General features: G+C 39.7%; 1 protein-coding gene across 1 annotated transcript; it reads right to left on the reverse strand.

Annotated features, from left to right (window-relative positions):
• Positions 1 to 3,094: 3,094 nt before the first annotated feature.
• Positions 3,095 to 7,457, reverse strand: NANP (N-acetylneuraminic acid phosphatase). The gene is made up of 2 exons (XM_048047751.2): positions 7,237 to 7,457; positions 3,095 to 7,053 (listed from the first exon to the last, which is right to left on the reverse strand). Exons 1-2 carry the CDS (start codon positions 7,324 to 7,326, stop codon positions 6,358 to 6,360), a joined length of 786 nt encoding a protein of 261 aa, XP_047903708.2. The 5' UTR covers positions 7,327 to 7,457; the 3' UTR covers positions 3,095 to 6,357.
• Positions 7,458 to 12,885: the final 5,428 nt, after the last annotated feature.

Here is a 12,885-nt window from a genome sequence, read left to right on the forward strand (position 1 = left end):
AGTAACTCAAATTTGCTATTTTAAACTTGCATTATAAACTCTGATATCTATAGATGACTAACAGGAAATTTTGTTTTGGGGCTTTATTAAACATGTTTTTACACTATTTTTTACAAATTGACAAATTTACCTAGTCTGTGTGATATGAATGGAAGTTTATTGAGAGGAAAGGCTGTTTAAAACAAACATGGCCCAAACATGTGCTCGCGGCACACAGCTGCCAAGAAGTGGTAATAAATGTATGTTCTCACATGATCTTATTACAAGAGCTGGCTCTCTTCCATTAGTTTTTATTGACCTGAGAAACATGGATTGCATTTCTGAAGGACTAAAACTTCACGTATTAGCACCATAATTTCATTTACTGTTTTTTTAAATGCTTTTTTTTTTTTTCCTGGTGTTTGAGGACTTTTCACTACAAGGCTCGCTTTGCAATTTTTTTTTTTTTTAATCAGATGGAATAAATAGCTGAAATATGCTATATGGAGCAGGCAACGTGATTCTCTGTGTTTAGGTCCCTTGCAACATAGGCGCAAAGTTGCAGTTTTTTGCTTTAGACACAGCTGACATCATCTCTGCATTGTTATGCCTCTTGTATGTGCACAGCATGATCTAGAAAGTGAGTTATAATGGAGACAATCCCAGTGCAAGGTTGATAGAACAGTAAAAGCTGTGCACAAAAGAACAGTATACACTACATACATTAGAGATACATTGCATTTCTATTTGTTGTACTTCTCAACGTGCTCAGATGATTTCCAGGTGATGAGTTTTGTTAGTATAGAACTAAGGAAGGATTTTAACTTTTATTTAAATCCCTCAAGTTAGCTTAGAAGTAAAAATCCTCCCAATTTAGAGCCAAAGTTGAAAAAGGAGTCACTACATATCTAAACTGCCAACACTATGTGGTTCTGCTGCTGTATTGTAATGCTGAGAATGAATGACCAGACCGGGATAGCGAGGGGGCAGATGGATAGACACAAATCCTGCTGACTTCACACACAGCCATGGGATGAGGGACCAGTGCTCCTCTGCTGCGAGGTTAAAGACAAAAATGAAGGACACAAATTTCTTTATTATTGATGACTGACAGAATTAAGAGTACACTCAGACTATGATAATCTTAAATCTGTAGGTACTATGAAAAACTTTGTGTAAGGCTGTGTAGATTGCAAACTCCCTTGAGGTCAGGAGTATTATTTACTGTATGTTTGCAAGTTTATAACATGCCTTGCATTTCGTGCCAGCTGCGTTGGCTGTAGGTGCTATTGAAGAATAAAGCTAAAATGTTTGCAATTTCTGATCCAAACCGCATCTTCACCCAGGTTAGAACAGCTTTTTTTCCTGACTTCTTGCACAACCTATTGACAGAGGCATTCCTGGCTGTATTTTTATGAATCAAATGAGTATACTGGGAGCAATAACTGCACTCCTCCATTCTCAACTTGATGCTTGTTTTTCAAAAGCCTCCCCTCCCAACTCTGGCTTTAATTGCACGAGTGGTTGTATGGGACCAGGGACAGATTTTGTGTTTAAATGCTGAGATAAGGAGCATTTCATCAGGTGGCTGCTCTGTATCTTCGCAGACTCTTAAAATACAGGAGGATGATATATTGCCATACATTGCAGCCCAGAACAACTTATTTGAAATTGTAATCCTTCATGGTTGCCCAACAGGCTTTGAACTATACATATCATACTGAAGATGGTCACCTTCAAAGACAAACTTATTTCATTTTAGCTCTGACTTTAACCAGAATCTCAGATAGTTACATTTAATGCACATAGTCACTTAGTAGAATAGATACCTCTGTTTGAATCCATCATCCAGATATGTTTATAATCAATGGAGGAAAAGTAAGACATCCTGAGGACAGAAGTCATCACGGAGTAGCTGTTTTACGTAGCTCAGGGGAACTGTGCTCTAAAAGTCCCTATCTGAACCAACTGAAGTGTTTCTGATGGTAATCCCATACAGTACATGAGGCGATAGGAAACCATGCCATAATTCGCTGTGCTTCACCCAGAATATACAATGTAAGCATACATGTAAATCTTAAGACATTGTGTCTGGTAGTGGAGTAAGCATGGTATATTTAAGCTCACCGTCCTACCAACTGGCTATCCAAATTCATATTGCAACTCTACTCTGGGAATCTTTCAGCATTTATTTCAAATTAGTATGAGAAATTTTTCTGCCTAAGTAGAATTTCTTCGTTATATTGCAGCAGCGGTTGCTTTAAAGCAGCAATGGTGCTTTCAAAGCCAGTCTGGCCTACCACTGAGTATCACTTCTGACAAGGTAGCTACTATCCTGAAGGGGGGAAAAATGAAACTGGAACAAAACCTCTAATATTATTCGTAGAATACATGAATTAAAAAAAAAAAACTAAACATACAGCATCTTTATTTATTTTCTAAGAGAAACTGCTCTGATATCTGAGTACGTCAGTCTAGTTCAAAACCATATTATTGTCATTGCCAATTAACAAGAGCTTCAGGTTATCTGCTGCACAGGAAGCTATCCATTGTCTGTATTTCAGGAAACGTGATAACCTTTTGTTGTCACCCCATCCAAACATCTTACTTCTTTCCAATAGCCTAGTATTCTGGTGCATGTCTCCTGCACAAACCATTTGAGTCACTTCAAAGAACTTTCAACTTTGTGCTGAAGTTTTTCCAAGCATGTAGAAAAACATTCCCATTTCTGATGCTCTTGCTGTCCAGCTTAATGTCTCACACATACAAAGCTCGCTGAACAAGAACAGAGATGCTAAGACATGCAGATCTGTGATACTTCATACACTGGGTACAGCCAAATGCCTTTTTGGCAAGTCAGGTTCAACTGGCAGTGAACTATTGTTAGGAATTCAATGTGGTCTATGCAGTCAGGCCATGAAGCTTCATAAACGCAGAGTTATGTCTCAGCCTCTGATTGAAGTGATGGGAACTACACACTTTCAATATATCTATACGTCAGTGTCACAGATTTTAAAGCTAATTCTGTGCTATTAAAAAAAAAAAACTCTTGTCCTTTGTTGTAAACCTGGCCACAAACATAGTCACCCACTGTAAGACAGAGTGCTAAAAGAAATATTTTATAAACAAAATACTTTTATTAGACTAGTACACGGATTATTTTAAATCAAGAATTAAAATACAGTTGGTATTACACTTTTGTTACAGTTTGTTTAACTAAAGTCAAAATTACTGAAGATCAACCTCAGTAGATAAAATTTATCTGAAAAAAAGGTGTTTAAAAATATACACGGAATTTATTTTTCTCTTTTTTTATTTAGTGTGTTTTGGCAATATAATTTAAACTAGATAAGTTATCTAACAGAGCATATCACTAAGCAAAACCAGAACTTAACTGGAACTGAATACAGACTGTTTTATTGATCTATTTCTGCTTCTGATCTGAAAATTATCCTATTATTAATTTTTCCATTTCCATAAGTAAAATTATCTTCTCTTGGTTTTCTCTAATACCTCCATCCAAGAAAACCATCTTGTGCATTTAGAATTATTCCAAATATGTAGTCCAGTTTTTTTGGTAATTACTTCTAAGAAGACTCCCAGTGGAGAAGTCTCTCACATTGTTTCTTCTTGTTTTATAGCAGCATCATAATAATATTGCCCTGACTGGAAACCAGTAGTCACATCCAGCCTGGTACAGTTCTCAGCAATGGAAAAAAGTGTACTTAGGTGTGGCCTTTGCAGACCACACTATCACCTGAGCATTCAGCTACAGCATTTTTTTTCGTAGATTGTAGATATAAGGAAATAACTGGCCAAGTGGAAAACAAGGAACAGACTCTTCTAAAACGAGAGACCTTTTATACAATGAGCGGGCTCATTCATAGAAGCATCCTAGAATGATGCAATGGCAAGAGAATATAAACCTCAACTTACATTAGAAAATGGTAACCTGGTATGTACATCCTTCAAGTCCATAGACAGAATTGTGAATTATTAATATTTGTTATTTTAAATCACAGCTGCGTCAGAAACATCATTCTGACCCCAGTTCTATTAGCCTGATGCTGTGCAAACAATGGAGTTATACTGCCAGTACTTTCGGATGCTGTTGTAAATAGTTATTGCTTTTGTATCAGACAGTATGGTTATAACAGATGGCTTCATCTAAGTTATCTTTTCAGGGATTCATCTAACCTTTTGGATACATTTCTACTTTTAATTAATATTCCTGACAGGATTCAAGATCATTATTTTTTCTCCTCTCAATTTTAAGTTACAAGGAATCTTATCAGCAATGTTTTGCACATCAGCTAAACAACAGTGACTGTTTTCATACCCTCCCAAAGAGAAAATAAAATCTTACCTTAGGCCTCTTCCTTCAGTATCAAAGGTGTGTCCAGTCAGTCCTGCTGTCTCATACTACATCTGGCCACTCACCCTGCCACTGTAATTGGATCACTTGTGGGTCATGCCCATTTCCTCATAGGTACAGGTGGAGCCTGCCTCTGTTCTCCTCAATGATCCTAGTGTCTCAAAGGTCTTGGCTCAACAACATGAAGGACATGGATGGCTCTACCCTTTTTAAGGATTAATTTGATGACAGGGTTTCAAACTTGTATGAATACTTCCATCTACTTGGATGTAGGAGAAATGTTATGATGGAGCTCTTTGCCAAGTAATTTAACCCAGATTAATAATACCCTCCTCTAAACTGAATCTGTCACTCTTTGTGAAGCTTTCTTAATTACATCAATTTAAATTCATGTAAAGTTAAACAAAGATATCGTTCTTGTATACACGATTCCTTCCACTTACCCTTTTTCTGGTAGGGTTCGGTACTCTTGGCTGACCTTTCTTTATAGCCAACGTGCCAGGCTATCTTCTGCCAGCTCCTCAATATTGCTGTTCTTGAAAGATTTGTCATAGCTTTATTCTACAATATGAAGTTTGATTACTCACATGTTATCAGATATTCAGCCCTATTTATATATAGCAAATAGGTTTTGAAAAAGGCAGGTTTTCCAAGCGTGTACATTTCTATTTAATACATGTGTATTTGAGGAAAATTTTCTTGTCTGTTTTGTAGTATAAATAAGAAGTACAACAAAATTAAGTTATTAAGGTAATAATATGGGAAAGAGAAATGTCAGTGTTTTACAGGGTCATCTCTAAAACATATAGTTTTAGATGTTCCACTAGATGCATCTAGTGGAACAAATAGCACATACACTTTATGAAACTGTATACCTTACTGTCATACATATCATTTTCCAAGTTCCTGGAAGAGAGTTATGAAAATCATTTACAAACAGCTAAGTCATACTTCCTCCAGAGTAAATCACATGACATACATGCAGAAACTGGATTAAGGAGGGATTGTATAGCAGTGCTTGCTATTAAAACAGACAAAAAAAAAAATCACTGATCCTGCAGTTGACTCTGAGCAGTCATCTACCTGAGCAAGAACAAGAACAGTTTCTCCAAGGAGTCTGATAAAAATTAACTAATAAAATCAGACAGCACAATGATATGAGCTATTACAGAGCTTGACAGTACAGTAAGATCATTGAAAATATCCCTGTTATACCAATTACATTCCAACAAAAACTTGTCTTATAATCTGAATTACACATATACTGCCTATTTGTATAAGCACCATGATAATATGAAGTAAAACCTTATCCATGAAGTCCCTCTGATAAATGGTCCCCTTTACAAATACAAGTTTTATGCACATTTAAATATTTTTGGCAAGAGGTACTGATTCTGTAACTGAAAAGTCACTGCAAATTCTGAAAAAAAAGCTAAAACTTGAAAACTTAAACCTGAAAAGGGATCAGAGGTAATTGTTTCCTAGTAATCTGCTACGTAATAAATTCTGTCAATAAATTCTGGTTTTAGAAAAAGCAAAGGTCACTTCAGTTTCTGAAATAAGCTGCAGATCAATTGAGAACTTTTACTAGCTTGTACAACACTCTCTCGCTTTCATGTTTTCCACACTGCAAACAAGGCTTGAACCGAAGCTTCTGCTGAACTTACAAGTCAGCAAGGCATGTGAAAGGTCACAACATCCAAATTTTCTTGTCCAGTATGAAAACAAGGGACTAGGAACTTTGGTCAGAGACAAGTATGTTTTAGCCCATCTGCCAAGATAATTTTCAGACACAGGCAGTTATCTTAAATTAACTGCACTCGTGTCCTTTATATTAATCTAATACTCTTGCTTCTATCCTGTTTCACTGACAGCTGTGCTCTTACTCGCCCACCTGCTGTATAGGAAAGCGTAACATACATGAGTTTAAAATCCTAGGGTCAAATTTTTAACATGAGGATGGGTCAACAGCTCAGTGTTTCTCCGACCGCATGCCAGAGCTGTCAGTGTGCCTCATTACTACTAACCGTATGGTCATTTCCTAACTTGGCGTTAATTTTATGCTCCATCTTCCGTAAAACTGCCGGAAGGTCGAGAACAGAAGAAATGACGTAGTGAGGTACCGGGGAGCTATCTGCGGGGGTTGCCATCGTTTTGTTTAGCCAGACAGTCGCCTTCAGGCCAGCGTTGAGGCCTCCTTGAATATCTGTGTCGAGAGAGTCACCGACCATGACGCACTCCGCAGGCTGCACCCCCAGGAGGTCGCAACAGTAATGAAATATGGATGGCGCCGGCTTCTCCTCCTTCTGCTCTCCACCCACGACGATGGCGTCGAAGTAGGGCTGGCAGGCACAGGCTTCAATCTTCTCCCTCTGCGTCTGCCGGTCCCCGTTGGTCAGGAGGAGCAGGCGGACGGCCTTGCGCAGCTCCATCAGCATGCCCCGCGTCTCCTCGGCCAGGGTGAGGTGCCGGAGCCGGGTGGTTTTCCACAAGAAGTAGCACTCGGCGGCCAGGCTGCGGTTCGCCTCCCCCCCGATGGTTTCCTGGATCGCCTCCTCCCAGTGCGAGATCCGCAGCTCGGTGATGCACGTCCTGGCGGGGTCGTGGCACTCCTTCAGCAGCTTCGCCTGCACCTTCTCGCAGATGTCGCGGGCCTGGCCCTCCCCGCAGCGGTGCCGGCACCGCAGCGCCTTCACCACCTGCAACCGACAGCAGGACCCGTGGCGCCGCCGCCTCCCCCCCGACCCGGCCCGACCCGACCCGACCCGCTACGCGCCGGGGGCGGCCCGGGAGGGAAGGGAAGGGGAAGGGAGGGCGCGGGGAGCCCCGTCCTGCCCGGCCGGGAAGGGCCGAGGCCGCAGGGCTCGGGGCCGGGGCAGTACCTCCTCGATGGCGCGGCGCCCGGCCGCCGCCGTGTCGACCAGCGTGTTGTCCAGGTCGAAGAACACCGCCTTCACGCCGGGCGCCGCCATGGCACCGCCGCGGGGGAGCGCCCAGCCGCTGCCGCCCGCTAAGCACGGACACGGACCTGCCGGCGGGGCCTCCCCGTCCTTCCTTTTCGTTTCCCTCCCCGTCCTTCCTTTTCGTTTCCCTCCCCTTCCCTTCCTCTCCCTTCCCCGCCCCTCGCCGGCGCAGGGCGGAGCCGCATGAGGGGCGCGGAGGGGCCGCCCCGCCCCGTCCCTCACAGCAGGCACCAGCGCCGCGTCGCGTTTTTTCCCCTGTAAAGAAATGTTGGCGTTTGTGAAATGCGACCTGCAGGGAGGAGGAAGAGGTGCAACAGGCAAGAGATGCCCTCAGGTCGGCTGGCAGCACAGCATCTCTCTGGAGAGACAGCGTCCTTCTGTAGAGACACCTGCTGGCAAAGACAGCCGCAGTCCCTTCCACAGGATCACAATTTATTCGAGATAAAGCCAAAGCCAGTGATTTCAGTATAAATACTTTGGTATTTGGGGTATAATATTGGAGTATTTGAAATTCCAAAGCTCAATATTTTCTAGAACAAATGAATCCCAAAAGGCACAAAAGAACAAATTTTACAGTTGCATGCACGGACCACCGTTTCGGAACAGGTCCTTTACCACAGGGTGAAGTTTAACAGTAGGCTTGGTCAGTCAGGTAATACTCCTATTGTTCTTTGATAAATGTCTTGATAAACAGAGTTTATCTTTCCAGCCAGCAAGTTTTTCTGCTAATACTGCTGATATCAATTAGACATTAACAATTCACAAAGCTGGAGGAAACTTCGTATCTTACCAGAGAAACTGGAAGTTCACTTCAAGTCACTTGAAGTTTGGAAAACTGCACCTTAGTCAGCAACCTGCTTGTCAAGCGAAAGGTGCTGGGTCACACAACACATGAGGCCAAAAACCAAAACAAACGAACAAAAATCCCAGACCGACCAAACAAAAGAGCATGCCAAAGAGCTTGGCAATTAGAACTATAGAAAGCAATATTTAAAGAGATGGATTCTGAAAAGAAATAGGCATTGCTGAGGATCCTGTAGTTAAAGAAATAGAAGGAATTTTAATAAAATTTAAGAGGCAAAACCTAGAGAATGATTGCTGTCCTATAATGGGTTTCTTACCCAAGGTGAGTGTTTAGAGATGACATGTTTAAAGTCTAGGATGTTCAGGAAGTCAGAAGAGGTGGCACATCATGCTTTGTAGGGTATATGAGCATGTTGACAGGCTAGTCAGAGAGGGAGAAGGGCTACTAAAAAATATTTGTGTGTATTTGGGAAAAGCTCGGTGGGTACATTACTGCACCCCACTGTCCACAAGTCAAATGATGGTGTGCAATTCATTTTAATTTACCCTGAATGCTGGGGATAGGAAAGTGTAAATGTACTAATCAACACAGAAAAAGCAGTAACTGAATTAATGCTTGTAGTCAAGTAGTATCTGTAAGAGGGAATAAGTGATACTTCTGGGAATAGCATTTCTTGCAAGTTTCACCTAATGTGTAGTTAATCTGGCAGTGATTTTAGCGACTGTATTCATAGACAATGCAGAAGAGGATGGGAATCGAGCCACAGAGTTCAAGGACTGGCTAAATCGGAGTTGTTCCAAACTTCATGGGATACCAAAAGCCTGCCTATAGTTTTACTAACTCAAAATACAGTTGTTACTGTCAACACAGAACAAAAAAAGACTAGGTTGTTCTGAAACAATACTAGAAACAGAAAAAGTCAGACTTTTTTTTTTTTTTTCCATTATGCAGAGGAGTGAGACTAAGAATTCTAAGTAAGTTTAAAAGGAGCATTTAATCTGAGTTAGATTAACAGGTTATTCATCACTGCAGCAATGCACAAAACAAAAGTAGGATTACAAATACAACCCAGCACCATTGCAGTCATAAATGAAGAGGCACCTAGCTGTAACGTCTCTTTCAGGAACTTGAAATATTGAGGCAGCTTCTCTTTAAGCATTTTTTTTTCCTCATCAGAGACAGCCTGAACAGCTGCAGAGCCCCAGGCTACATTGATTTACTTTCCTCCCCAAGATGTTTTAGAGTTTCTGATTTTTAACTGTTGTCATGAAAAAGCCCCTTCTATAAAAAATGACATAAACCTCTAGCAACATTTTTTTTTACTATAATTAAATGATATCTTGGAAACCAAGCAGTATTCAGTAACCTCATTTTACCCAATAAAATTCTACCTCTTACTTGTGAGGTCTTTGCTTTCCAGGAATCTGAAATCAGGTAGATTTGTATATTGTTGAGTTTAGCTGGGTAGACACTGTCAGCGAAATGACTGCCAAGTTTTAAACACTGTGCTTTAATTTTCCACCTGACTTAGTATAATCTCCTCCTGAATTCGCTTTTGTTTTAGAGGTACAAGAAGGTACCTTGAAGAAATCTATCTAAGGAAAAGCTGATTCAAATATTAAAGTTTGTCTTTTCTAGATGCTTTATTGGATTAAGCTGAAACGGTAAATTTAAGCACAAAATAGATACAGAAAAGATAATTACATACCGGATTCAGCTCTTGAATTTGGCAAAATAAATATTTTATATTGTCTTGAAATTAAAGGTTGAAAGGTCAGCCAGAGATTTGTAATCGTATAAGGCAATTAATTTATATTCTTTAGTCTTTTGATTTTTAAAACAGATTCAGAAGCTGAATGATAGTTGCAAATTAAAAAATGGCTAAGTGGCATATCATTTTGTGAGTACGTGCAATAACGAATCAGTTGAGGGGTAGCTAAACAGGATTCAAAACAGAAAACTTTTCTAACCAAGCATAACATGAAGACAAGATGTGTTTGATTCTTTAATTAAGTAGAGACCATAACAATAGTCACATTTCAAGATATGTAGAAAGTGATTTTGAATATTTGACAAAAGGCTATATACTTATCAAAAGTGTCAAATCATCTCACTTTATATTACATATAACATTATAATGTTAGTTATGAAGGGAATTATATTAGCTATGGGAGCTGACATATATTTTGATGGGACTCTTAAACTCAGTAAGTCCTTACTCTGGAAATGTTATTGGAATTTTGGAATTCAGTATTATCTGTCATTAGTTTTTAATTATTGGAAGAACACAGAAAAGAGAACGGTGAAGTGCCTCTGATACTGTGCTATAGCATCAGAGTATATACCACAGAAATTCTATTCTGGAAGAGAACTGTTCTCCTCAGCATATGTTTTAGTGTATTATTTAGTATTTATTGAATACGGATTCATTTTTGTCTCCAGAAATTTGACTTTGTTTGTTTTTAATTTTCAAAGAGCAGAAGAGGTTTTGCATAACATAGCAGCCCTTTTAATTCCACCCTTGTTGAAAAAAATTTACTGTTTTTCGTCATTATTGTCTTCTGGTTGTGAAACTAATCTTGTGAAATTAGCTTTATGATATTGGCCACCATAGCTGTATTTACGCTAACAAACTAAGCAACACCATACAACTTTCCCAGGCACTAGATTGCGATTGTCTCTAAGGTTGGCATTAATGCTATAATGGCTCTTGGCGTGATTTTTATTTCCCAAATAATTTCCAGATTGGGCTGAGGCCATTTACTAGAGGGAGTTCGGACACAGCCTAATTTGAGGACAAAGAGAATACAATTAAATGGCATGTGACCAGGACAGCCATTTTCAAGGCCTGTAAGTGGTTCCAGGCACTGATCATTTACTGGCATATCATAGCCAGTGGGATGGTTTACGTGCTTGGAAGTAGAATATGCATGTGTTGGCAGGATGAGAGTCTTAACATTTAAGAACAGCAAAGGGTTGTGATTCTCAGTAAGTGTTATGTTTGAATAAGAGACTGTAAAAGATGAAACATATTCACTTTGTGTATTCCCATTTGAGGTATGGAAAAAGGTTCCAAATGGTGTTCAAAACATTCACCTTACTATGGCAGAATTTAATGTTTTTCTTTAATTCTATCCATTAGATAACTTGTAAAAAAAATGTACTACTTTCATTTGATAAACAAAACAGTGTTAGGCATGCTGATTTCACTTACCTCTTACTAAATTAGGTTTACAGAGTTTACAAAGAAGAGTGATGAAAAGCAAGCTGAATTTCTGGGAGTCTTTGCGTTTAAGAAGATGTACTGTGTTTCAGGGAGTCCTCTGTTCCAGTCAGTGAGCTGAGGATCCCAGGAAATGTGTACCTTCTCAGAAAAGATAAAAGTAATCTTTGTGCTTTCAAAATGGTTTAACAGTTGGTCAAAGAGGTTGTATGCTCAAGTCTTCACTGGAAACTAATATGCCTTAAAAGATTCAATAAGATATATTTCTTTACTAGAAGTTTCCAGATATAGAATTGAAGCATTTAAACCGTGGATGATTTTTTTTTTCCTGTCAATTCACTGTGTGTGGAAAACTCACGATCAAAGTAGGACTGCCAGAAAATGCTGGAATTGTACAATGTCCTTGCATGCTTACTTGCAGAACTCACAGGCAGGTTGTTTAACTTCAGACAGCTGTTTGCCTTGCTGTATTTGTATGAACACTATTTGTATGAACACTGCGGTATTTTGTATGAACACTGTGATTAGCAAATAAGGCAATAAGACCACTCATTAGAGCTTTTTCTATCAGAAATATCTATTTCAGCATGCATTATCTGTGTGCAATCTTATACTTTCAGACACACCTTATTAGTTCCTCATAGGCTGGTTTGGGTTGGAAGGGACCTTAAAGATAACCTGGTTCCACCCCCCTGCCATGGGCAGGGACACCTCCCACCAGACCAGGTTGCCCAAAGCCCCATCCAGCCTGGCCTTGAGCACCTCCAGGGATGGGGCATCCACAGCTTCTCTGGGCAACCTGTGCCAGTGCCTCACCACCCTCATAGTGAGAGATTTCTTCCTAATATATAATCTAAATCTCCCCTCTTTCAGTTTAGAACTGTTGCTGCTTATGACTAATATCATCAATTGTTTTTCTTCTTATGTGCAAGATGATTTTACTTTGAAATTTAATGTTTTGAATTCTCTTATGTTTTTCTCTGCATCCCCACTGCTAGCTGAATGTGTTCACTTTTGGTCATGTCTGTGCTCTGGAAGAGAAGAGTATGCTTCCGAGATGCAGGTGGATGCCCAAGCCATTTCCTCGTTCTGAGGATAAGACCTGAAACTTCTTTCTCCACTCCACAAGTGTCTGGTTTCTACTGGGAGGAGACCTCGCTGGAGGTGGGATATAGATATAGATCTACAATCTGATCTTGCAGATTTCTTTCTTTCTTTTCCCTTCTTTACTTTTCAGGAATATATTATTATTATTATTATTTTAATTGTAGTGAGAGACTTACTGTGAAGTGCCTTAGTGTTCTTTGATATCCATAGCATATTTTAGGTTTAAAGAAGAGTTTAACTATGAGGCATGAGAAATAGCTCTTACATTGAAGAAAGTTATTTGTTGACTGAAAGCAAAACAGGACTGTGAGATCAGAGCAGGCTGAGTGGACTGACATAACATTCAGCACTGTTAGATACAATCCATGCTGGAAGGAAAAATACTTAAGTGACTTTTTTTTTTTTTAATCTTTTCTAAGTTCAGTATGTGCAG

The sequence above is a fragment of the Anser cygnoides genome, chromosome 3, assembly GCF_040182565.1.
Source record: "Anser cygnoides isolate HZ-2024a breed goose chromosome 3, Taihu_goose_T2T_genome, whole genome shotgun sequence".
Taxonomy (NCBI): Eukaryota; Metazoa; Chordata; class Aves; order Anseriformes; family Anatidae; genus Anser; species Anser cygnoides.

Bases quoted from the DNA above. Each gene is read 5' to 3' on its own strand.
- NANP (XM_048047751.2), bottom strand. From the start codon at position 7,326: ATGGCGGCGCCCGGCGTGAAGGCGGTGTTCTTCGACCTGGACAACACG. The intron at 7,054-7,236 runs GTACTGCCCCGG...TGTCGGTTGCAG, and splicing joins GGCGCCGCGCCATCGAGGAG to GTGGTGAAGGCGCTGCGGTG.